The sequence below is a fragment of the Galeopterus variegatus genome, unplaced genomic scaffold (assembly GCF_000696425.1).
Source record: "Galeopterus variegatus unplaced genomic scaffold, G_variegatus-3.0.2 Scaffold960, whole genome shotgun sequence".
In the NCBI taxonomy this organism is placed as follows: domain Eukaryota; kingdom Metazoa; phylum Chordata; class Mammalia; order Dermoptera; family Cynocephalidae; genus Galeopterus; species Galeopterus variegatus.
The window spans coordinates 168724-195406 of record NW_007727071.1 but is presented as its reverse complement, the minus strand read 5'-3'; the positions used below and the strand labels follow the sequence as shown (position 1 = coordinate 195406).

At 49.7% G+C, this 26683-nt stretch overlaps 1 protein-coding gene across 1 annotated transcript in view; it reads left to right on the top strand.

Moving 5' to 3' along the window:
- Positions 1-11816: 11816 nt before the first annotated feature.
- The window catches only part of SHANK3 (SH3 and multiple ankyrin repeat domains 3), a 50127-nt gene continuing 35260 nt past the window's right edge, over positions 11817-26683 (top strand). The window contains 10 exon segments of the mRNA XM_008573759.1: positions 11817-11849; positions 12435-12506; positions 14333-14441; positions 14517-14668; positions 14761-14928; positions 15078-15194; positions 15599-15676; positions 16674-16740; positions 23983-24318; positions 26640-26682. Coding sequence (XP_008571981.1) covers positions 11817-11849; positions 12435-12506; positions 14333-14441; positions 14517-14668; positions 14761-14928; positions 15078-15194; positions 15599-15676; positions 16674-16740; positions 23983-24318; positions 26640-26682 — 1175 coding nt within the window.

Here is a 26683-nt window from a genome sequence, read left to right as displayed (position 1 = left end):
ATGGTTTAGGGTGGTCAGACATATGCTCATGATGAAAAAACTCTCTGCAGACTAGGACTAGAAGGTAACTTTCTAAATCTGATAATGGGAGTCTACAAAAAACCTTATATAACATCATACTTAATGGTGAAATACTGAACATTTTCCCCCTGTGATTGAGAGCCAAGCAAGGGTGCTTGCTCTGACCGCTTCTGCACAACACAGTACTAGTGGTCCTGGCCATTGCAATCAGGCAAGAAAAAGAAATGGAAGGCATAAAAATTCAAAAGGAGAAAGTAAAACTGTCTCTATTCACCCATAATCTGTTTGTTTATGTAGAAAATCCTAAAGAACCTATAAAAAAGCTATTAGAACTAAGCAAATTTAACAAGATCACAAGGGCCGACCCCATGGCTCACTTGGGAGAGTGTGGCACTGGGAGCACCGAGGCCGCGGGTTCAGATCCTATATAGGGATGGCTGGTGAGCTACCTGGCTGAGCGTGGTGCAGGTGACACCAAGCCAAGGGTCACGATCCCCTTACTGGTCACACATACACACAAAAGATTCAGATACAAAGTTTATATACAAAAATCAGTTGTATATTTCCGTTCTAGCAACAAACCATTAGAAAATAAAATTAAAATTAAATGAAATTAAAAATTTCATTTACAATATGTGAAATAACATAAAATTAGGAATACATTTAACGAACATGTAAGAATTCTACACTGAAAACTACCAAGCTTTGCTGAGATAAACAGAAGACTGAAATAAACATGTTCATACTTTGGGAGATTCAATATTGTTACCATGTCATTCTCTCTGAATATATTTATAGATTCAATGCAACACCAATCAAATTTCCAGCATTTTTTTTTTTTTTTCATAAAAATCGACAAGCTGATTCTAATTTTTTTTTTTTGGCCGGTGGCTGGTACAGGGATCTGAACTCTTGACCTTGGTTTTACAAGGCTGTGCTCTAATCAACTGAGCTAACCGGCCAGCCCCTGATTCTAATATTTATATAGAAATGAAAATGACCGAGAATAGCCAACAAAATTCAAAAAGAACAAAATTGTAAGTCTTACACGATCTGATTTTAAGACATACTATAAAGTACAGAGATTAAAAAATGAGTCATCATGTATTGTACACAGGTATTGATGTTCAACTCCATACCTCACAAATATGTATAATCAGTTATGGTTCAACAGAAGAAGGCTAAAAAAAAAAGTGCAGCGTTGAAGAAAGTATATAAATATACATCAGAGAAATAGAATAGAGCGTCCAGAAATAGACCCACACACATGTGGCCAACTGACTTTCAACAAAGGTGCAAAGGCAATTCAGTGGGAAAGGAAAATCTTTTCAAAAATGGTGCTGAGAGGCCCCTAGAAACTCATAGAGACAGAAAGTTCAACAGTGGTTACAAGGGGCTGGGGGGAAAGGGAATGAGGAATTATTTTCTAATGGGTAGAGTTTTAGTCCGGGATGATGACAAAGTTCTGGAGCTGGATGGTGGTGACGGCTGCACAACGGTGTCAATGTACTTAATGCCACTGAACTGTACACTTAAAAATGGTTAAAATGGTAAATTTTATGTTATGCATATTTTGAAACTTTCTTTGTTTTCCCTTTTTTCTTAGTTTTTAATTGACAGGTAATAAGTGTACATATTTATGGGGTACAGAGTGATATTTCAATACATGTATGCAATGTGTGAGGATCAAATCAGGGTAATTAGCATATCCGTCATGGCAAACATTCATTATTTCTTTGTGTTGAGAACACTTGAACTCTTCTCTTCTACCCATTTAAAAATCTACAATAAATTATTTTTAATCGATACTTAGCACTATTATAGGACACTAGAACTTACTCTTCCTATATCTGTAAGTTTGTATCCATTATGTTATGCATATTTTACCAACGTGAAAATTTTTTTTAAATATAAAAAAATGGCTTTGGAACAAATGGACATCCCAAAGAAAAAATACATACATCAACCTTTTCTTGACGACAACAACAAAAAAGTTAACTTGAAATTAATCATAGACTTAAATGTAAAAGGTAAAATTATAGAACAGAGGAAAATGTTTTGTAATGTTACAGTAGGCAAAGATCTTTTAGATAAAACCCAAAGAATATAAACAATAAAAGAAAAAAAGATAAACTGAATTCCATAATAAGAAAAAGCTTTTGTTCTTTGAAAGAGACTATTATGAAAAGGAAAAGGCAAGCCACAAAATTAGAGTGCTTTTGCAATACATCTATCTTACAAAAATCTTGTATTCAGAATATATAAAGAGCTCCTACATTTCAACAAATCAAATTACTCTCTTTTTAAAAATGGGGAATAGGCTAGAACAGACACTTCACAAAAGATGATGTGAGTGGCCAATAAACACATGAAAAGAAGCTCAATATCACTAGTCACAAGACAGAACTACACACCCACAAAAATGTCTAAAATTAAAAAGACTGACACGCTCAGCTGGTAGAGCATGGTGCTGATAACACCAAGGACAAGGGTTTGGATCCCTGAACCGGCCAGTGGCCAAAAAAATATAAGAAAAAATAAAATAAAATAAAATAAGACAAAAAGATTGACAATATCAAGTGTTGACAAGGATGTGGAGGAATTGGAAAAAGTTGGAATGTGAAACGGTGCCACTACTCTGGAAGAATGCTTGCTAATTTCTTAAAAAGTTAGCATACATCTACCATGAGGCATAGCAGTTCTATTCTTAAGTGTTTAGCTAGGAGAAATGAAAGCATACATCCACGTGAAACTTACACACAAATGTCCATAGCAGCTTTATTCGTGATTGTCCCAAATTGGAGACAACCCACATATGCAAATCAACAGATAAATTAATAAGCAAAATGTAGTATTTTCATAAAATGGAATACTGCTTGGAAAAAGAAAAATGAACGGAGTGGGATTTATCCCTAAGAAGGCTTCCTTTTAGGGTGGGGGCCAGGGGGTGGATGCATGGAGGGTACTCTGGCAGAAAAAGTAGGCCAGGGGTCTCCTGTCATTGAGGAAATCTAGGAGGGGCTGGAAAGCAGAGTTTTCTTTGGTTTTTTTTAAATTTTTTAAATTTGAAAGCTAAGTCCTGCCTGCAGTGACAGCTTCACTTCATTCTGGCCAGGTGTCTTTCTAGCCCCCTACCCTGTACTTAGGGGGTGATTCTATCCCTGAAGCTGGAGTCAGCTTACCCCACCGCACTCCAGCAGGGCCCACCATCCAGACACCGCTGCCTTCCCCACCCCGCAGCCCTCCCATGTGCAGGGTGCATGGCTGCCTCTTCGGCTGTTGGAGGGTTCTCCATCTCTGATTCCCTCTGTACCACCCTTCCAGAAATCCAAGTTTCCATTCCATTCACTGCCCATATCTCTGTCTTCCAACACTGGGATGGATTTCTTATTTAAAAATATACATAGTTCTTTTTATCACTATTGTACTGTACAGGTAAAAATGGTTAAGAGGGTAAATTTTATGTTATATGTTTCTCACCATGATAATAAAAATAAGTACATAGATCTTACGTTGTCAATAATCTTTGGGAGGGAGAAGAGGTAAACACGTAGGTAAAACACACAGTTTTGAATGAAAAAATAATTCAAATCCTAAATGTGAAATTAATTAGACAAATATTTCTCAGTTTTAATTTCACCTTTCAATTTTAAAATAATATTTTAGGGCCGGCCCGGTGGCGCACTGCTATAGTGCGCCGCTTGGGAAGCGCGGCGGCGAGTTTAGAATTCTATACTGGCTAAACTATCATTCAAGAAAGAGGATGAAATAAGACATTTCAAACAAACACTGAAAGAATTTGTCACTACCCGACATTCACCATACAGACCGGTTCCTGCTCACTGGCTGAGCGAGGCGCGGGAGCAACACCGAGGGTTGCGATCCCGCTGCTGGTCCCGGTCCGGTACGGGGGCGACACTGAGGGTTGTGATCCGTTTCCGGACACGGAAAAAGACAAAAAAAAAAAAAATAATAATAAATAAATAAAATAATATTTTAAGTCTAATGGTCTTTCTAAGGATTTAAAGGACATATGACATAGACCAGCCGTCTTTTCACACTGCTCTGTTCTGCTGCTTTACGTGGAGTTCACTGGAGTGCATTCCTTTGGCTGAGATGACAGTAACCAAAGGTGAACTAGCTTCATGATGGTAATAAAATTTTGAGTGTTTACTATGTACCAGGCGTGTGTTGAGCATTTTACATGCACTTACCTCATCTAGCCTTTACAAGGGCCAAGGAGGCGGGGAGCCAACTTGTGAGCTTCTGAAGGCAGATGCTTGGCTTCCCACCCAGCATCCCAAACAGGGCCTGCATGAGGAGATGAAACAATTCCTACTATGTCCCCAACTTAACTGAGCAGACATGGAGACAAGAGAAGGCTAAGACGCTTTCCTAGGCCACCTGGAGATTTGGTGGCTGAGCTGGGATTCTAATCAAGGCACCTGCTCCAGGGCCAGCCCTTCAGCCTCTCCATTGTGAAGACTTTCATCCTAGAAGGAGGGAAATTTATTGACTCTTGAAACCAAACTGCAAGAAAAGCAGAAGTGCAATAGGATTTCAGGGACTCAACCCCTTCAGAACCTGCCCTGTCTCCTACATCTGTATTCCTCTCAGTGTGGCTTTCTTCTCAGGGCTGGAATCCCAGTAGTTCCTGAATTTACATCTCTCCTGTGTATCTGAGAGTGGAAAAAGTCTCTTCCCCACTGGAGAGGTAAAATGCTGGGCAGGATTCTCATCTGCCCTGCTTGGATAATATGCCCACTGGTTTCTCCACTGACAGCCATATGTGACCTTGGACAAGTTACTTAATCTCGTCTGTTAAATGAGGACAACAGTGGCTTGCTCTGTGATGTGGTGATGACTGAATAAGTTAATACATGTAATACACTTAGAATGGCATATAAGTGCCCAAAAACCTTAGTGAGTAATCTGTTTTCATAATTCTTATTGCATATTTTTTGGTTAAGCATTTTTCATAAAGCTTTGTGGTGACCTTCCTATCAAAAAGTCTCCCTGTGAAATTGTAACCATTGCCTGTCCCATCAGTTTTGGAGTTTGAATTATATTACTCCTTGTGGTCCCCAGGGCCGTGAAGCCAAGAAATTAACATCAAAGAAGTCCTGGGCTTATGGTACTCCTCTGAAGGGACACATCTATGTTATTCAGGAGTCTCATATAAATCCAGGTCCAACATTAGCTGGTAACCCCAAATCACAAACTTCTCACAGAAATAATCTACCATGAGTGAGAGTAAGTAGACACCACAGAAAGCAGAATTAGACCACCAAAACATTCACAGAATAAAACTGTTGACTAGAAAAAATAAATATTTTCAAAATGATTAAAAACAAAAGAAAAAATTTAAAAATGGTATTAAGTAAAACACAAAAAAATCAGCATAAAAAAAGAGCAAGCAGATTTGAAAATATACCAAATTGAACTTCTAGTAATAAAACCTATGGTCATTAAAATAGAAAACTGTATGGACAGGATCAATAGCAGATTAAATACAGCCAGAGAGAGAATTCGAGAGGTGGAAGTCAGAACTGGGGAAATTACCCAGAATACAGCACTCACAGAGAAAAAGCTTCAAAGGATTGGGAGGAAAATAACTGTCAGTTTAGAATTCTATACTGGCTAAACTATCATTCAAGAAAGAGGATGAAATAAGACATTTCAAAGAAACACTGAAAGAATTTGTCACTACCCGACATTCACTGAAAAATTTTCTTTTTTTTTTTCTTTTTTTTTTACTGACCAGTAACGGGATTGCAACCTTTGGTGTCACGCCAGTACCGGGGACCGGCAACGGGATCGCAACCCTTAGTGTTGTGCCCGCATCGCGCTCAGCCAGTGAGCGGGAACCGGTCTCCACATGGGATCCGAACCCTTGACGGGAGCGCCGCCACGCTCCCAAGCGGCGCACTCTCCAGTGCGCCACCGGGCCGGCCCAACTGAAAAATTTTCTAAAGGATGTACTTTCAGGAAGAAGAAAATTGAACCCAGAAGGAAACAGTGCAGTGCAAGAAAGAAGAGTGAGTAAAGTAACTGGTTAACATGTGACTAATTGTAAACAAGCTTTCCCTGGTTGACAGTGGTAGTCATAACAAGAATGACTAATTTGGAAGTAAAAACAACATGGACAAAATGAGAGAGGGTGAGAGGAGTGATTGGAACTGTGGAGATCAAATATTAAATTCTTTATTACACGGGAGGAAGATAGTAGTGCTGATTAGCTTGAGACTTTGTTAATTATACATGTTGGAAATTTAAGTGTATTTATGAAAATGACAGAAAGAGAATGCACACCTTCCAAACCAATGGGAGTCATGGGAAAGGGAATAGAGAAAACTCGATCAATCCAATGGAGGTAAGAAAGGGAGAAAAGGGAAGCATAGAGAAAAAAAGGACAAACAGACGACACAAAATAAGATGGCCAAAATCAATTAAAATATATCATTAATGATAATAAACAGTATTAAAGGCTGAAAATTGTCAGATTGGATTAAAAACAAAAAATCTAGCCCTAGATACTATTTACCAGAAACACACCTAAGAATGTAAAGACAGAAAGGATAAAAAGGAAATAGCTGAAATACATATGTGAGGCCCATACTCATGAAAAAAGGTGTTGTAGCTACATAACTGTTGGAAAAAATTAAACTAAGGGAAAAAGCATTATCAGGGATAATAATAAGCATTAGTAGGAATAATGAGTGGTCTCATATAATGATAAAAGGAACAATTTATCAGGATGCTGTAATAATTCTAAACCTGTTAGCATTTAATAACAAAGCCCCCAAATACATAAAACCAAAATTGGCAAAAGTTCAAGGAGAGACTGAAAAAGGCAAAATATCACAGCAGAATTTTAATACACGTCTCTTGGTAATTTATAAATCAAGCAGATAAAATATTAGAAAGAGTGTAAAATATTTGAATAACACAATTAACAAGCTCGATTGAATGGAGATTTTATATACACAAATATTCTAAATATATATGTATATATGAGAATTAATATATATATATAGTATAAATGAATTGTTAATATATTAATCTTTGCGAAAATGGACCACATATGAGGAGTGGCCTTCACAAAACCCCAAAATGCCAGTGTTATCCAAACCACCTTATCTGACCCTAGTACAATAAATAAGAGATCAGTAACCAAGGGTTAGTTCTTCCCACTCAAAAAAACTACCATACATTTAAAGATTTAAATAAGTATACTTTTCAGCAATTCCCAAACCAAAATATATAATTGATATTAGAAAATCAGAGCAAGATGAAAATGAAAACACTACTTATCAAGACAAGTGATATAACTAAAGTGGAATGTGGGAATTTAGAATCTTCAATGTTTATGCAGAAAGACTAAAAAAAAAAAAAAAATGGCAAAAGGGAAAGACTAACAATTAATGAGATAAGTATCCAGCTCAATTAATTTAGAAAAAGAATTACAACAAAACCAAAAAAGGCAGAGAAATAAACATTAAAGACAGAATAAAATCAAAAAATGAAAATCTGACTCTTTAGAATTAAATTTGTATCCCTAGAAAAACAAAACCTAAATCAGATTCAAGATGAAATAGAACCTGAATATAGCTATGGATATTAAATAACTAAAAGCAATAAAAATATCCAGTCACAAAAAATACACCAGATCTGGACAGATTTATAGTTAACTGAGCATTCAAGGATTCCTGCCTTATACACCCAGCTCTGCAGTTGGGAGAGGGTCTGAGCTGAAGAGAGTTGGGTATGAACTTGCAGATGAAGCTGAAGCTTTGATGGAATGTCCAGCATTGCTGTGCACCAGGCACTGCAGCAGGGGCTTGGACACATCAGTGAACCGAACAGGCAAGGTTCCTTCTCTGCAGGGAGCCTGCAAGCTCCCAGGAAGGACAGATACTAAACAACAAACAATAGACAACAGGGGTCTCAAGTAGTTCAGGGCAGGGGTGGGGAGTGCGGGGTGAGGGGGGTCCACCTGGGGAGAGGAAATAGCTCCAGGTGGGCATGGGAGCAGAAGGATCCTCCCAGTTGTCATGGAAACCAAGGGAGGTGAAGGTTCAAGGGGTCAGGTGAGACAAGACAGAAGCCTGTGGAGTGACAGCAAGGGGGCCCTGGTGACCCGAGGGACCAGGCCACTGTGGGCTGAGGAGTGAGGGGGAGGGTGGGGTTGGCATTCGGGTGAGGAAGTGGGCTGGAGGGGGATTGGGCAATGGCTAATAGGGGCATGGCGGGAGGGACACGTAGACGAAGCTGGGAGAGAGGGGGATTGGGGCACCCATGCCCAAAGGGAGGGGGTGTGGCGGGGAGAGGTATCGGTGGGAGGCGTTGGAGTAAATGCTGAAGCAGAGAGGGGAGAAGCCACAGGCAGTGAGTAGCCTTTGGGCCTGGGGTCCGTCCAGCGGTGGGTTTGCCCCTCACCCCCCGTGCCAGGCACTATTCTGGGTGCTTTGCCTACATGAGCTCCCCCAGGCCCTAGGAGGCCTATTTGTGTCTGCATGTGTGTGGTGGGAGGTGGGGAAGAAGCGGGGATGGTGAGAACGAGGGATCTTTCTGGATTTTGGCCCTGATGGAAGGAGGGGGTAAGCAGAGGGGCTGTGGTGTCTGGGGAATCCTCATATTCAAGGACAGAGGCAGGAGAGCAGAGGCGTGAGCCTGCTTTGGAGGTGGGGTCTGGTGGGCTTGAGGGAGGGCTAGGATTAGGATTAGGATTAGGGTTAGGGTTAGGGTTAGCACAGAGGAGGCCGTGAGGAGCCTGGGGGTTATTCCCAACAAAATCAGGGGCGGAGACACCCCATGTCCCTTGGCTTCCTCCTCCACAAACCCACCTGGAGGATGTCATGTGTGTAAGTGCTTCTGGGTATTGTTATTTTTGCTGTTTGCCGGGGTGGTGGCGGAGCTGGGGGTGTTGCAGGCTTGGATTTGCTCATTATGGACGCATCATATGTACCAGGCACTATGCAGAACCCAAGCTTGGGGCCAGCGCTGAGCAGGGGCTCTGGTGTCACCTGGGCAGTGTGAGTGAGGCCCAGCTGAGTCTGGAGACCACCAGTCTGTTGGTTGCCAACAGGCAAAAATGTGGGAATTTATTCCTAAAGGCTAAGCAGCCACGTCTGTGGTACTAGAGTGGGGTACCCGGATTCACTGGGGACAGCAGGTTGGCAGGGGGAGTCTGAAGGGGCCCAAAGGAGGTCCAGTGTGGGCAGGTGGGCTGGAGGGAGTGTGGCCAAGGGGCTCTGGGTCCATCCACATGAGGAGCAGGTTTGCAGGATAGCCCAGGGGACAGTGAGCAGGCACAGGGCTGGCCTGAGCTTCTGGCTGTGGAGCGAGGTGCAGCCCCCTTCCAGGCCCATCGCTGTGGACTCTAGTGGGATGAAGGCTTGGAGCGGGGGCAGAGGCAGCTGGAGGTTGTGGTGGGAGGTAGTGGGATGGCAGGGAGGGGTAGGGAGGCAGTTGGGGTCCTAGGGGACAGGGAGGGGAGAGAGGCGGGGGCAGGAAGACGGTCTGAGAGGACAGGAGAGGGGCAGGGAGGCACTAGTTTCCTCTCTCTGGGGCTGGGCCACAGGAAATCCAGCCCTCGTGCTTCCAAGGTGCTTCCTGCAGATAAGTGAGCCTCCCACAGCCCCTTCCTGCCTCCCACCCCGCCCCAGCCCCTAGGGAACCCTCAGCTGCATCACTCAGGCCAAGCCAGTGGCCTTGGGAGGAGCCTGGATGGGGGGTCAGGAGGTCTGGACATCCTGGGGCCACACTTCCCGGGCAGGGAGGGTCTGCCCAGGCTTGGGGAGAAAGCAGGGCCAGACTCCAGACAGCACCAGAGACTCAGCTCTGCTGGTCACTGGTGTCCTGGGGAGGCAGAGGCGTTTTCCTCAGGGGTGGTGAGTGTGGGGGCGTGAGCCAGGGATCCCCGGGAAGAGGGCCCTACTCTGGAGTTGACCAGAGGCTGTTCTGGAGCAGACGGGTGGTCAGAAACGCTCTGTATGAGGCTGGGGTGCGAGGCGTGGCAGGCAGGTGGGGGTTAAGGGGGACCTGTGAGGAGCGGGGCTGTTCTTGGAGGAGTGTCGAGCACCGTTCTGTGTGGGGTCAGGGTATTTCTAGGATGATCCAGGTTATCACGGGGAGGGGTTAAGGGCGTTTTCTGTGTGTATGGGGCCGGGGCAGTTCAAGGTTATCCCTGGGGGGCTCAAGAATAACCAGTTTAGGGGGGGATCCAAAACTGCTCTTGGAGAGGGTGGGGGAGGCTGGGGGCTAGGGGCCGTTTTCCATCATGGGTGGGGCTCAGTGAAGGTATCAAGTGTGCCTCAGGGGGTGATCGGCTGGGGGAGGGTGTCAGGACCTGTTTTTTCGGGGGGTGAGGTGGGGTCAGTCAAAGCCAGTTGGGAGAGTTCTATGGGAGTCAGGAGCTGTTTCCCGGGAGATCGGGGATATGCCAACGTTTAAGGGCTGCCCTTTGGTGTCGGGAGCCTCGGGGGCACGGGGGTTGGCAGTGCCAGGTAGCTGTGCGAAACTTCTCGGGCCGGGGGCCTGGCACGCTCCGGCGGGGCGGCGGTGCCTGAGCTAGTTTCTTTGCTGCGCTCCCCTCCAACGCCCACTCAGCACCCCCTCCCGCGTTGCCAGGACAACGCATAAAACTAAAATTCACTTCCCCGTCGCAGGTGGAGACTAGTAGCGCCCCCTCCCCTAAGCCCGTCCTCGTAGGTCGAGCCCCCATCCTGGGGTCGCTGAGGTGACCGGGAGGGATCTAGGCCGACCAGGGGGTCAGGGAGGGGTCGGAGGAGAGGGGGCCTGGGGGTCCGGAGCGAAGTCTCCAGACTCAGCCGGGGTGGGGGTGTCGCGCCGCCCAGGCGGGGCGTGCTGGAAAGGGTTAATCCGGGGGGCTCGCGCTCCGGCGGGGACCTGTTTTTTCGGGGGGTGAGGTGGGGTCAGTCAAAGCCAGTTGGGAGAGTTCTATGGGAGTCAGGAGCTGTTTCCCGGGAGATCGGGGATATGCCAACGTTTAAGGGCTGCCCTTTGGTGTCGGGAGCCTCGGGGGCACGGGGGTTGGCAGTGCCAGGTAGCTGTGCGAAACTTCTCGGGCCGGGGGCCTGGCACGCTCCGGCGGGGCGGCGGTGCCTGAGCTAGTTTCTTTGCTGCGCTCCCCTCCAACGCCCACTCAGCACCCCCTCCCGCGTTGCCAGGACAACGCATAAAACTAAAATTCACTTCCCCGTCGCAGGTGGAGACTAGTAGCGCCCCCTCCCCTAAGCCCGTCCTCGTAGGTCGAGCCCCTATCCTGGGGTCGCTGAGGTGACCGGGAGGGATCTAGGCCGACCAGGGGGTCAGGGAGGGGTCGGAGGAGAGGGGGCCTGGGGGTCCGGAGCGAAGTCTCCAGACTCAGCCGGGGTGGGGGTGTCGCGCCGCCCAGGCGGGGCGTGCTGGAAAGGGTTAATCCGGGGGGCTCCCGCTCCGGCGGGGGGGAGCCCTGCACCCCGGCCCGTCCGGAGGTCCTCGTCGTTCGGCCCCCAGGACGGGGGCAGGGTGGTCCCCGCCGTGGCCTCCGGGCCTGGAGCTGGGGGTCGGGAGAATAAGGGGGAAGCCGGCAGCTCCGGGAACTAATCCTGTCTTTCTCTCCCCTCCCGGCCGGTCTCTGGTCCTCGTGCCCCGGCGCGGCCCCCACCCAGCTCCAGGACCCTCTCCCACGCCGCACCTGCCCGGGGCCCGCAGCGGAAGGGCGGCGCGGCCCGGCTNAGCGGGCGTGCGCTGAGCGCGGTGCGGGGCGCTGCGCGGGGAGGGGCGTGCAGATGCGCAGCGGGAGCAGCGCGGCGGCCCGGGCGGTGAGCGCAGTGCGAGCCGGTTGTGCTGTGTGAGGTGAGCGGGGTGCGGCGTGCGTAGTGGGCAGCGTGTATCAGCAGGACTGAGTGCCTGGAGGGTGTGTGGCACGAGCGCTGTAAGCTGGGTACACATGTGCCTCTCCCGCTGCTGCGCAGTCTTGAGAAGGCCGACCTAAGTCCTCCTCGTGCTCACCTTTCGTGATGTGCACGCGTGCCCAGGGGAGGGTGACAGCTGCAGTGGGCGCTGAAGTGAGCACAGGGTCGCCGGGGTCAGAGGTAGCCTGGCCTCCGTGGTGGTGCAGGGAAAGGGAGTCAGTTCTGCTCGCAGATTGGTGTCTAGGAAGGTAAGCCTGGAATCGGGCCTTCGGACAGGGGGGGATTTGCCAGGGAATCCTGGGGATGGGAAGGAGAAAGGTTCTTTGTGGGCTGCAGGGCAGTGAGGCATGGTGGGTGCCAGCAGCTGTAGTTCTGTCTGTCCTCGTGGGAGTCTGTCCGTTTGGGTTGTGAAGGCGTGTGCAGGAGGACACTGGGAGGGAGCACCTGCAGCTGGACCACACCTCCTCACTTACCTTTTCTTTGCTGGAGCAGTTTCGATACAAGCGGCGAGTTTATGCCCAGAACCTCATTGATGATAAGCAGTTTGCAAAGCTTCACACTAAGGTAAAGAGACAGTCACGGGGAGGGAGCTCCAGACTTTACATTCTGCCTCGCATGGCCACTGTCCCCCACCCCAGGTGGGACTGACCACAGTCCCTCTAGCTTTGGCTCAGTCTGGTTTCTCCTATTGTCAGGGGCCCAGAGTGGACGCTGGGGGTGGCGGGAGGGCTGGGCACAGATTCCAGGCCCCATGGCTGTGGGTGGGTGGTGTGGCGATGGGTTCCCCTCAGATCAGACTCTTGCTAACCTCTTTGATGAGCCCCTGGCTTAGGGAGTGTCTTGTGAGAAGCTGGGTGGGAGAGAGCTGGACAAGCATCTGATTTGTGTCCGTGGGGGACAAGGAGCCCAGCACTTAGTGGTCATCCAGTGCTGGACTCTCCTAGTTTAGCATCTCACTAATTCTCTCCTGGGAAGGACTATTATTACCCCATTTCACAGGTGAGGAAATGACTGTCAGAGAGGTTTGGTCACTTGCTCATGACTGCAGCCAGTAAAACTGGCTGAGTGCAGGCCCCATGCCCAGGCACACCTGTGAGGTGTCTTACTGCTGGGCGCTACCCCTAGGCGGGCCTGACTTGGGGGCGCCTTACTGCCTCCTCTGAATGTTGCAGGGGCAGAGTGGGTGCCACAACCCCTCCCCAGGCCCCATAGGCCAGTGGGCGTTTGCATGCTGGGCATGTCATTGATGGTCTCTGGAGACCAGGAGAGAGATCGCAGTACTGAGGCTTCAGTGCCAGACTTTACTGCTGCCCCAGGGCAGGTGGCCATCAACGGCCATGGCTCTGTGGCTGTGCAGAGACCATTGCAAAAATGTCCCCCTCTCACTGCACTGGTCCTGGTGAGACCCTGTCACCCTGGGTCCCTTCCCCATGGTTACCTCTCCCTCCAAATCTCTCCTCAGTGGCCAACAGGACACGAATGACTTGCTCTTCAGTGAGTCCCATTTGTTGTTAGGATGAGTCTAAACTCACCACAGCCCTGTTCCTGCTTGCCTGGGCTCCGGCTGCCTCTCCCGTCCCCGTGCCTGCCCTGGGTCTGGCCGAGGTCTCCCCCTGAGGCTTTGAACGCCTTCCTCCATTTCATTGCCCTGACCCACCTGAGGAGTCACCTCCCGTGGCAGTGGCCCCCACGGCACCTCTCCTGTTTCCGGTGCATGTGCTGTGTTTCCAGAAGGCCCGGGCCTCTGGCCAGGGCACGTTGCCATGTGCATGCCGCATTTGTAACTCCAGCTGGGCTAGGGAGGCATGACTGGTGAATGGGTAAAAGGTAGTCAAAGCTGTGTTGCAGGAGGGGTCCCCAGGGGTGGGAGGGACCCCCAAGGGTCTGCCATGGGATGAGCTGGTGAGGAAGATGAGCCAGAGAAGGAGCAGGCCGTCTCAGGAGTGACAAGGATTTGGAGTTGCTATAGGGCTGGTCCCTGCCTGGGTAGATGTCGGGCTCTTCCAGACCAGGCAGGTTGGCGCACCAGGACTGTGGAGACGGAGCCAGGGCAGTGACTGAGGTCAGGATGGGGGACTGCTTTGGGGACACAACTAGGTTGACCTGGCCTTGGAGAGGGGCTAGCTAGGCCCAAGCTGACTGTTGTGGCAGATTTGGGTGTCAGGACACGGGGAAGGGTCTGGCCAAGCTGGAATCAAGGCTGTGGTGGGAGTGCCAGGCTGCAGGTGATGAGAGCTGGCGATGGTTGGAAGGTCGGGTGACAGGTCAGGTGGATGGGGTGGGGCAGTAGTAGATCCCTGCAGGTGGCCTGAGGCTAGCTGGAGGAAGGTGGGTAATGGTCAGATGATGTGGCTGTCATGCTGGGCTGACCAGGACGTTTGGTGTTCCAGGCAAACTTGAAGAAGTTCATGGACTATGTTCAGCTACACAGCACGGACAAGGTGGCGCGCCTGCTGGACAAGGGGCTGGACCCCAATTTCCATGACCCTGACTCAGGAGGTGAGGAGCAGAGCAGGGAGAGGCATGGCCTTTGAGTGGCTGGGGCCCTAACCCTCATCTGTCCCCTGAACCCAGAGTGCCCTCTGAGCCTCGCGGCCCAGCTGGACAATGCCACAGACTTGCTGAAGGTGCTGAGGAATGGCGGCGCTCACCTGGACTTCCGCACGCGTGACGGGCTCACTGCTGTGCACTGTGCCACACGCCAGCGGAATGCGGCAGCATTGACGGTCAGTGAGGGTGGGACCCTGGCCTGGAGGGGCGCGGGACCTGGTTGGGGGACACTGAGCCTGGCATGGATGCTGAAGCTTCTTGCCTTCAGACCCTGCTGGACCTGGGGGCTTCACCCAACTACAAGGACAGCCGCGGCCTGACACCCCTGTATCACAGCGCCCTGGGGGGTGGGGATGCCCTCTGCTGTGAGCTGCTTCTCCACGACCATGCTCAGTTGGGGACCACCGATGAGAATGGCTGGCAGGAGATCCACCAGGTGGGAAGGGTGCATGAGGAGGGGGTCCCGGCCTCTGTGTGCTGACTAGGGGTTCCTGGGCTCTAATCTGCAGGGTTGTGGGTCTCAGGCTCTGTTGGGGTGGGGGTCCTGGCCTCTGGGGACCCTGAAGCACCTCCCTCCCCCCCCAGGCCTGCCGCTTCGGGCACGTACAGCACCTGGAGCACCTGCTCTTCTACGGAGCCAACATGGGGGCCCAGAACGCCTCGGGGAACACAGCCCTGCACATCTGTGCCCTCTACAACCAGGTGCGACTGCAGGCTCTGCCCTGCGGTGGGCACCTGGGGCATGGGCACACTTGTCTGTCCCATGTATGATGAGGCGTGACAGTGTCCGTACATGTGCGTGCACACATCCCAGCCCATGTGCCACTCCATGTGTATATGTTCTGTGCCCTGCAGTGAGCTGTGGTTACAGTATGGCCTCATGGGCCTACATGTGCACGTGTGTGTTCTGAACACACATCTAGCCGTCTGGTGGGTCCTGTGAGTCCTTTGCTGCCCGGGTATACACTGAACATGTGGGTGCAAGTCCGCGTGTGTGAGGCCTGAGCTCTGCACACCCCACGTGCACCCCCATGTGTGCCTGTGCCATCACACCCTGACCCCGTCTCCAAACACCCAGCTGTGACCTCTCCGCTGCCTCCCAACAGGAGAGCTGTGCCCGTGTCCTGCTTTTCCGTGGTGCCAACAAGGACGTCCGCAATTACAACAGCCAGACAGCCTTCCAGGTACAGGTGTCCACAGGCTCGTGAGGCTGCCCTGGGGGTGTGTCTGTGCCTGTGTGACTTGATTGCTTGGTTCTCCCCTGGAAGGCTGTGAGGGAGCACCCACTCCCGGAATCACAGGGGCGGGGGCCGGGCCGGTGCAGTGCCCGGCGTGTGGAGGGTGTTGGTGCCGACGTTCCCCATCCCCCTTCCTAGGAGAGGGGAGGGTCTGAGGGTTCTGGGGGAGTGGGAGGGGGAAGAAGAGAAGACCTGGAGAACTGGCATGGGCCAGACCCCCCAGAGACAGGCAGGAGTGCAGAGGCCAAAGGTGCGGAGAGGGGCTGCGGTCCCAGCCTGACTTCATTCAGGTGATGCTTCTGAGCCTTGCTCCAGCCGGGTCTGGTCGGCCTGGATGATGACCAGGTGGATGAGGTCTCTGTGGGGTCTGGAGTTCATGGGGGAGGTAGGGGGTGTAGACCACGGAAGGAACTGGGCCCTGTTCTCAGTAGGAGTGGAGGCCTTTGGAGGCCCCTGATGTGCAGAGCAGGTCAGGGAGGGCAGAGGGCCTGAAGGATTTGAGCACAACTGGAAGTAGATACGTGCAGGCCATCAGATCACTAGACAATGGGGCATGGGCAGGAAAGAATGTGGGTGATGCAGGGATGGGGTGGCAGGGTCGTGGCTGAGCCAGGAACGATGGTTGTGTGTAGGGTCAGATTAAGAGTACAGGTGGGGTGACCGGGGTGCTTGGGACTGTTTGATTTTAGCTCCTGTATCCAGGAAGCCCCTTGGTCCTGGGCAGATGGGGTGGGCACCCTAGTTATAGGGTGTGCGTGCAGACCCCTGTATCTGTAGTGCATAATTAGTAGCATCCCAGAGGTAGACAAGAGCATGCATAACGGAGAAGAGGGACCCCACACAGCAGCCCAAGAAGGAGCAGCTGGGGGATGGTTGGGGTGCAGGCTCAGTGCTGCTAAGCTTCTCCTCCTGCCCCTCCACACCTTGGCCCCCCTTTCCCTAGGTGGCCATCATTGCAGGGAACTTTGAGCTTGCGGAGGTCATCAAGACGCATAAAGATTCGGATGTTGGTGAGTTCTGCCCACCTAGGGGTCCCACTGATGTGGATTTATGTGGCTGTCGGGCCCACAAACATGGGGGTCAGTGGCAGCATAACAAGGGGTCCCCACACCCCCAGCTCTTCCTCCAGCTCTACTCCCTGTGGTCAGTGGTCAGTCAGTGACCCCTGCAGGTTGGGGAGCAACTATGTTGAGTGGATACAGGATTTTATCAAGGTCAAGGGCATGGGTAGTTTTGGGCTGTGGGCTGGGCTAGCATTGGGCTTAGGGGTCAGCTTAGGACGAGAGTGGGGTTGAAGTTGGGTCAGGGTCCATGTTTTCCATTAGGTCCTAGGAAGGGCCAACAGGGGACATGGGGGCAGTGGATCTCAGTGCAGCCTGGAATGGGAGAGAGCTCAGGAGAGAAGGCAAGATCACTTCAACGTGCACGTGACAAAAACAGCGGTGCAGAGCGAGGCTGGGTATAGGGTGGCAGCCGTCCTCAGGGCGAGGGGCTCTGCGCTTCTGGTGGCCGGCATGTAAAGGGAAGCCTGGCGGGTAGGTGACTCAGTCCTAGAAGGAAACCCAGGAGACACACATGCAGCCTTTTCCCAGGACAGGCCGGAGGAAGGGCATATCCCTCGCACTGTCCCTCTGGGAGGTCCCCGCCCACTCATGTTTCTGCTGGGTGTGCCGCCAGGCCGGGCGTGCTGTGTTGGGGTGGCTGGTGCTGCAGCAGAGGGTGGGCCTCACTCCTGGTGCTGTCTGGCCAGAGGCCACTCCCTCCGGCCACTCAGCCGCACGTCCTGGGTGGCCCAGGCTTGTCTGTTCATGGCCCTCTCTGGAACATGGACTCCTGGGCTCCCCTTCCTGCCAAGAGGGTTTACTTGGGGGTGTCCCCACTTTTTATTCTTTGTGTTTTTTAATTTGAAGTGATACAGGAGTGGGCGGCAAAGGGCTGGGCTGGCATCGGGGCTAGAATCTTGTCTGGTTCTCATACGAGGTTACATCAGGGCTGAGGTTGAATTTTGGACTGAGGTTAAGATTAAGGTCAAATTCATGTTTAAGGACCCTTCCTCTGTAGAGTTTACCCTGGACATCCCCCACCCCCGATAGGGCTTGGCTACGAGCGGCGTCCAGCAGCGTCAGGGCCGGGATGCTGGCCCGACCGTCCCCGGAGTGGGCATCCCCTCAGTGGGAGCCGCGTGCAGCCAGCATCATAGGTGTGCGCTCAGGACGTGACTGAGCGAATGGAACGGGGTCAGGAGAGGACTGTGGTGGAGATTGGGGTTTGAATTAGGGGAAAGAGACAGTGACAGGAAGTGTTTCGGAGGTGGCTGTTAGTCTGGGAGGACCCTGGTTTGTGGATGTGTGGGTTCTTCTTTTCTGCCCGTGATTTCTAACCATGGGAAAGCTGCTGAGGACTTCTGTACCTTAGTTTCTCTGAAAGGAAACATGGTCTTTTATGGTTACTTGCATCCCCTTCCTGCCCCAGCCTCCTGTGGCATTCGATTCTGCGTGGGGCTGGACTCTGGCACATGGCTTTAGTCTAGCCTGTTGGAGGGAGGGGACTTGCTTGTAAGCCAGGCTGAGAGGCAGGAAGGCCCCACCTGCCCCACATCTCGTGACGTGGACAGAGATACTAGGGCTCTAGGGGTCTTACTGTCCATCTGACCTAGGGTGTGCTTGCTCAGCTGGGGTTAGGCACACTGTCTCTGAGTGGTATGGAGCAGGCATGTGTCAGTCCCAGTGTGGTCATCAGCTTTGCTGGCCACACACCCTTGCTGCTCAGGTGTCTCTCACACACACAGATGACAGCCCGATGTCCCTGAGTACAGGGTGACATATTCGCAAGTGTTTAATACAAGTCATTTGTCTCAATTCACCCTCTTACCTACCCCCCAAGGAGTGACAGAGAAGGAAACTGAGGCACAGAGGTGGTTAATGGCAGAGGCTGTCATCAGACCCGGGCAGTTCAGGAGTCTGTGCTGGTCACGCTCATTCCCTCTGCAGAAGTTCACTCCAAGGACACTCCATGAATGACAGTGATCATCAACAGGCCCCACGCCTGGGGTCCCTGGGTGGGGCCTGCACAAACATGAGGAGTGGGAGGGAGGCCCTGCCATGCATCTTCCTCTTCCTTCCTCCCGGAAGGTGCCCCTGGGGGGGTCGGTAGACTGGGACCTGTACCACCCTTCAGAGACAGGACATCTCGCTACCCCTCGGCAGCCCCAGTTGTCCCTCTGGACCCACAGGCCTTGGGCAGGGACCTTGGCCTGGGAGTGGCCACCTGCTTCCTGGCCTCTATCACCTTGGGCCCTGCTTCGGGTCCACATTCTGTCTCATGCTCACGCTCTGAAGCACACGTGTGCTCTCACAGATTTGCTATTCCAGAGTGCTTCTGATGAGTGTCCTGGGGAGTGCTTCTCACGTGGTGATGTCACCCAGGGATCCTGTTAAGTGTAGATTCTGACTCCATGGGGCCTGAGATTCTGCATTGCTGATCAGCTCCCAGGTCCTTGTACTGCTTTTTGCATAACAGGAGCCTACAACAGGACTTGGCAGATGACTCTCTGCAGGCCAAACCCAGCTCACAGCCTGCTGGTTTTTGTTTTTTTTTAATTGAGATGAAATGTACGTAACATGAAGTTAACTGTTTTACTTGAACAATTCAGTGGCATTTTATACGTTCACCATTTAGTGTAACCAATTGTATTGAATTCCAAAACATTTTTTTTTTTTTTAAAAGATGACCGGTAAGGGGATCTTAACCCTTGACTTGGTGTTGTCAGCACCACACTCAGCCAGTGAGCTAACCGGCCATCCCTATATAGGATCCGAACCCGTGGCCTTGGTGTTATCAGCACCACACTCTCCCAAGTGAGCCACGGACCGGCCCCCAAAACATTTTTATCGCCCTAAAAGAAAACTCTGGACACATTAAGCAATTATTCCATGTTCCCTATCTCCTCATCCCTTGTCAACCATTAATGTACTTTCTGTCTCTGTGGATTCACCTCTCTTGATGTTTCGTGTAAATGGAGTCCTGTAATATGTGACCCTCTGTGTTTGGCGTCTTTTACTCAACATGTTGAGCTTCGTCCACCTTGCAGGATGTGCCACTGCTGCATTGCTGAACAACATTCCACTCTTTGTACACGTGGTGTTTTGTTTATCTGTTCGGCTGTCGGTGGAGACGCGGTGGTTTCCACCTTTTGACTTCTGAGTCTTGCTGTATGAACCTGTGTATGTGTATATGTTTGAACCCCAGTTTTCAGTTCTTTCGGGTATATACCGAGGAGCGGAATGTAGGGGTCATATGATAATTCCATGTTTAACTTCTTGAGGAACTGCCAAACCGTTTCCCCCGTTTCACACGGGGCTTGCGATTTCTTCACGTTCTCGCCAACACTTGTCCCTTTTTTTCATTACAGCCGTCCTAGCGGGTGTGAAGTGGTGTTTCATTGTGATTTTGACTTGCATTTTCCTAAAGAGTAATGATGTTGAGCATCTTTTTGTGTGCATATTGGCCATTTGTATATCTTCTTTGAAGAATTGTCAAGTCCTTTGTTTTAAAATTGGGTTATTAATTTTTCTGTTGTTATTGGGTTATAAAAGTTTTAAAAAAATATATTCGGAATACTAAACTCTTAACAGATATATGATTTGTAAATATTTTCTCCTATTTGGTAGATTGTCTTGTCACTTTCTTGATAATGTCCTTTGACGTATAAGAATTTTTAATTTTGATGAAGCCCAATGTATTTGCTTTTTCTTTTGCTGCTCCTGCTTTTGGTGTCCTATCTAAGAATTTACTGCCAAGATCTCAGGTCACGAGGGCTTACTCCCTCTGATTCCTTCTAAGAGTTTTGTAGTTTTAGCACTATATTTAGGTCATTGATCCATTCGAAGTCAACTTTTGTACATGGCATGAGGAAGGGATTCATCTCCATGCCTTTGTGTATGGCTCTCCAGCTGTGCAGCACCATTTGTTGAAGGGACTATTCTTTTCCTATTGAATGATCTTGGCACCCTTATTGAACATCAATTGGCCACAGACATATGGCTTGACTTCTGGACTCTCAAGTCCCATCCCGTTGGTCTACATGTCTGTTCTTATGTCAGTACTACACAGATTTGGTTACTTTAGCTTTGTAGTAAGTTTTGAAAATCAAGTGGTTTGAGTACTCTAACTTTGTTCCTCTTTTTGGATATAGTTTTAGCTAATCAGGGTCCCTTGTGATTCCATATAGATTGGAGGATTGCTTTTCTATTTCTGCATAAAAGGATGTTAGGGATTACATTAAATCTGTAGATCACTTTCAGTAGCATTGACATGTTATCAATATTGCCTTTCAATGAGCGAGCATGGGATGTCCTTCTGTTTACTTAGGTCTTCCTTAAGCAATGTGTTATTTTCAGAATACAAGTCATTTACTTCCTCAGCTAAATTTATTCTTGGGTATTTTATTCTTTTGGATGCCATTGTAAATGGAATTACCTTCTTAATTTCCTTTTTGGATTGTTTATTGCTGGTGTATGAAAACACTAGTGATTTGGGTTTGTTGAGCTTATACCCTACAACTTTGCTGGATTTGTTTATTAGCTCTAGTAGCTTTTTTCTGGTGTATTCTTTGAAATTTTCTATATACAGGATCTTGCCGTCTGCAAATAGGGATAGTTTTACTTCCTCCCAATTTGATGCCTTTTATTTATTTTTCTTGCCTAATTGCTCTTGGCTGAAACTTCCAGTGCCATGTTGAATAGGGTCAGGCATCTTTGCCTTGTTCCTGATGTTAGGAGGAAAGCTTTTAGTTCTTCACTACTGAGTATAATGTTAGCTGTGGTTTTTAAGTAAATGTTCTTTATTGTGTTGAGGAAGGTCCCCTCTATTACTAGATTTCTGAGTGTTCTTTTCATCATGAGAGGGTGTTGGACTATGGCAAATGCTTTTTCTGCATCAATTAAAGTGGTCGTGTTGTTTTCTCTCTCCTTCGTTCCATGAATGTGATATATTATGTTGATTACACTGGTCTGTAGATTTTTTTCCTTTTAATATCTTTATCTGGCTTTGGTATCAGGGCAATACTGGCCTCATAGAATGAGTTAGGAAAGGTTCCCTACTTTTCTGTTTTTTGGAAGAGTTTGAGAAGGATTGGTGTTAATTCTTCTTTAAATGTTCAGTAGAATTCACCAGTGACGCCATCTGGTGGTGGACTTATCTCTGTCGAGAGGTTTGTGATACTGATTTAATCTCTGCTTGATATATGTCAGTTTAGATTTTCTATTTCTTCTCGAGTCAGTTTTGGTAATTTGTGTTTTTCTAGGAATTTATCCATCTCATCTAGCTCATCTAATTTGTTGGTGTACAATCGTTCGTAGTATTAGCTTATATTTCTTTCTTTTTATTTCTGTAAGATCAGTTCATTTCTGATTTTAGTCATTTCTGTGCATCTTCTCTCTTTTTTTTCAGCCTAGGTAAAGGTTTGACAATTTTGTCGATATTTTCAAAGAAACAACTTTTCATTTCATTGATTTTCTTTTGATATATATTTTTATTTTGTTTATATCTGCTCTAATCTTATGGTTTCCTTTCTTCTGCTAGTTTGATATGCTCTTCTTTTTCTGGTTCCTTCCGATGTGTAGTTAGGTGATTGATTTGAGGTTGTTCTTTTTAATGTAACTGTTTATACCTATAAACTTCTCTCTCAGTACTACTTTTGCTGCATCTTTTGTTACATTGTATTTTTGTTTTTTTGTTTTTTTGTCTCAAAATGTTTTCTACTTTTCCTTGTGATTTCTTTTTTGATACATTGGTTATTGAAGAGTGTAGTGTTTAATTTCTACATATTTATGAATTTCCCAGTTTTCCTTTTGTTCTCGGTTTCTAGCTTCATTTCATTGTGATTGGAGAAGATACCTTGCGTGATTTCAGTCTTTTAAAGTTTATTGGGACTTGTTTTGTGGCTGAATGTATTGTCTGTCCTGGAGATTGTTCTACGTGCCCTTGAGGAGAATTCTCAAGTATATCCTGCTATTATTTGGTGGAGTGTTCTATATGTGTCAGGTCTAATTGGTTTAAGTCTTCTATGTCCTTACCGATTTTCTCTCTAGATGTTCTATCCATTACTGAGAGTAAGATACTGAAGTCTCCAACTGTCACTGTGGAACTGCCCGTTCCTCCTTTCAGTCATGTCAGTGTTTGTATTATGTATTCTGTTGTTCTGTTGTTTGGTGTGTATATGTTCATAATTGTTAACTTCTTGATGAGTTGACCCTTTTACCAATATATAATGTTCTTCTCTGTCTCTCATTCCAGTTTTTATCTTAAAGTCTATTTTGTTTGATATTAATATAGTCACCCAGTTCTCTTTTGGTTACTATTTACATAAGATATATATATTTTTTATCATTTCACTTTCAACTTATTTGTGTTTTTGGATCTAAAGGGCTGCTCTTATAATAGCATATAGTTGGATCATATATTTTTTTTGTGTGTCTTTTTTTGTGACCGGTAAGGGGATTGCAACCCTTGGCTTGGTGTCGTCCACACCGCGCTCAGCCAGTGAGCACACCGGCCATCCCTATATAGGATCCGAACCTGTGGGGGAGTGCAGTGGCGCTCTCCTGAGTGCGGCTCTCCTGAGTGCGCCACGGGGTCGGCCCATGGATCATATTTTTTAAATTACCATCTGCTTCTTAAATAAAGTTTTATTAAAACATAGACACAGATATTTGCTATACATTGTTTATAGCTGTTTTTGTGCTATAGTAGCATAGTTGAGCCATTGCAACATAAACTGTATAGCTTACAAAGCCTGAATAGTTACTATCTGATTCTCTACAGAAGAAGTTTTCTAATCCCCAGTCTAGAATGTCTTTTACAGTTTCCCCAGCTATAGTTAACTGCAAATGGTCCTGTATAGAAGTTGTCTGCTGAGATTTGTCACATGCAGCCTGTTTTGTCTCTCCTGAAGCTTGTGAAATGGGCAGTTCTAAAGCAGATCTGAGCATCTGCAAGGCCTCATTTAGCTGAGAGGAGGAGCACGTGTCTACCCCCGAAGCTAGAGCTGGAGGAAGTTAGACTGGGATGTGACCTCTCACTGGTAGCTTCTGTCATAGAATGGCCAACTATTTCAGTTTGCCTGGGACTGAGGCAGTTCCTGAACATAGGATTTTAGTTTTAAAACCTGCAAATCCCAGGCAAACAGACAAGTTGGCCACCCAACTGGCTGCTGCTCAGAGTCTCACCTATCCCCCCCCCCCCCCCCCCAGTACCGTTCAGAGAAACTCCCAGCTATGCGAAGCGGCGGCGACTGGCTGGCCCCAGTGGCTTGGCATCCCCTCGGCCCCTGCAGCGCTCAGCCAGTGACATCAACCTGAAGGGTGAGGCGCAGCCCGCAGCTTCTCCTGGGCCCTCACTGCGAAGCCTCCCCCACCAGCTGCTGCTCCAGCGGCTACAGGAGGAGAAGGATCGCGACCGGGACGGTGACCAGGAGAACGACATCAGTGGCCCCTTAGCAGGCAGGGGCAGCCAGAGCAAGATCAGGTAGGAGAAACTGGGAGGCCCTGGAGGGATCGAGGCAGGTGGGGCACCAGGACCTGAGCCAGGAGCATCTGGCACTGGGAAGCGGTGCCTGGCACCTGTGTAGTGATGGGCTAGGGCTTGAGGTGGGGGGACTCCCAGGCACCCAGAGGGGCCTTCCTGGGTGGGGAAGGGAAGGTGAGGCTGTGCAGGCTGGGGCAGGTCACCCACACTGATCTCTGGTTGGGGCTGGGGCTTGCCCTGAGGACAGTAGGCAGCTGAGGGAGTGTGGAGAGGGTGTGGTCCGTCCTGTGGTTCAGTACGTCTGCTGCAGTGTCAGGGAGGGCTGGGGCGAGTTTGGGATGGTGGCGTGTGGAAAGGGGGTTGAGGATGGAGCTGCCTTTCCATGAGGGCTCGAAACCTACAGGTGACCCCAGCCCTGTGCCAAGGGCAAGGCTTGGCCTTTTCCTACATTTACAGGACTCTGTGTTTTCTATTCTTTACCCCCCACCCTGAGCCTTGGGACCCTGAGAAGGCAGAGATATTTGGGGGACTTGGTGGAGTAGGAGGCCTGGGCGGAGCCTGCTGGCCTCTGTAGCTGTGCAGTGGGTGGGGTTTGGGCACTGGCTCTCAAATAGCTACTCTGTGCCTGGGTTTCTGATCGGTGAGGTAAGACTAGTCCTTCCCACACTGTTGCCTGTGGGAAGCCTTCCGGAATGACCGGGGCACGTGAGGGGTCTCTTGCCATTGCTGGTCATGGTGTCTGTCCTCCCGCGCCTGGAGGGCAGTTGTCTTTCTGGCTTCCTACGGTTTCCCCAGAGCCAGGCACATAGAAGGTGTTTGGGAGACATTGTTGAATGAAAGAGTTACATAAATCGCATGTCGTGTACAGGATGGCAGCTAGCTTTTACAGTCTTGTTGCTCGTGCCCGGCCCTGGGCTGAGCAGCGTATGTGTGTCATCTCATTCAGCCTTGGTGACTTAGCATGCCATGCTCTGTTAACACCACGCTACAGAGGAGGGTCCCGAGGCTCAGGTGGGGTAAGTGACTTATCCAAAGTCAGAGCTAGGAATTAGCGTAACTGTAGACCTGATTCCCAAACTTTCTAAGCCTAAGTGTTCAGCAGAGGGCTTGGAACGCAGCAGGAGCTTGTAAAAGGCATTTCCTTCTGCTCCGTTGTGCCTGCTCATGCGGCCCTGATCCTGGTGATGTCTTCTCTCTCTGCCTCTGCCTAGACTTGTTGGACTCCCAGGGCTGCTGTTCCTGCCCCAAATCTCTGTTCTCCCCCGAAGCTTTGCATAGTCCTGCAGATTTTCTAAGGGTTGGATGGCCCGGTAGCTAAAAGAGCACATTCCGGGAGGTTTCATTGTTGCAGAAATGAGCCATGGGGTGGCCCCTGGCTCCCCCCACATCCATTTATGTGTGTGTATTCATTCATGTGTTCAGCAGACACAAAACTGAGACCTGCTGTGTCTGGGGCTCCTGCCTACCTGCTCTGTGGGGATGGTAGAATATTTTTTTCTCTTCCCCACAGACATTTATTAGGTGCCTGGTGTGCCAGATGGGGTGGGAGCTGGGGTCCTAACTGGGCCTCAGAAGGACATTGACAGCTGGGCCCAGGGCTGAGAAGCAGTTAGGTGGGCAGTGGTCTAGGTAAGGGGGCTGCCCTGGTGAGTGGATGAGGGTCTGCAGCCCTCAGGACAGGGCTGAGGAAGTTTGGCACATCGAGGAGGAAGAGGGTCCAGGGGCATTTGAGCTGCGCTGGTCTGGGATGGCAGCGGCTCCTTCTAGAGCCCCCTGCTGGCTGGTCCTGGCATGGAGCCCCTGGCCCCCGAGGTGTGGTCTGCAGAGTCCTGGCCCCGGCATCACGCAGCCGAGCACACCGGGGCGAGTTTGGAGCTGAGAGTCATGAACTGAATAACTGGCCGAATGGGAGGGATTAGAATAGTTTTGGTGTTGGCAACAGCGTGATGAACGGCCCAGAAGAGGGAAAGGGAAGGTAGTCACCTGTGTGACTGGAGTGTAGCAAGTTCTTCCATGTCCCAGAGAGCCTGACCCTTGGCTGCGAATGTGGATCCGGCCTGCCTAGGTACTAGGGAGCCAGGGCAGGCTCTTGAGCAGAGCAGAGTAGAAGTGGAGGACAGAGACCTCAGGCGTGGTGCCCAGGTCGCCGGAGTGGTCTGGGGAAGGTGGTCAGCACGGAGTGGGCCTGGGCAGCAGGGGCAGGTGTCCAGGACAAGAGGACATGGGCCTGGAGGGAGACTGGGGCACCCAGCGCAGGGCAGTGGTCAGAGTATGAGGCGGCGAAGGCCCAAGCCGGAGAGCTGGTGGCGCCCCTTCCTGCCATTGGTCACCGCGAGGCTGAGGCGGCTTTTCGGATGCCCAGAGCCCCCTCCCCACCCCGTGCCTTCCCCAGCCCCCTTCCCTGCCCTCCCCCCGTCCGACCCACGC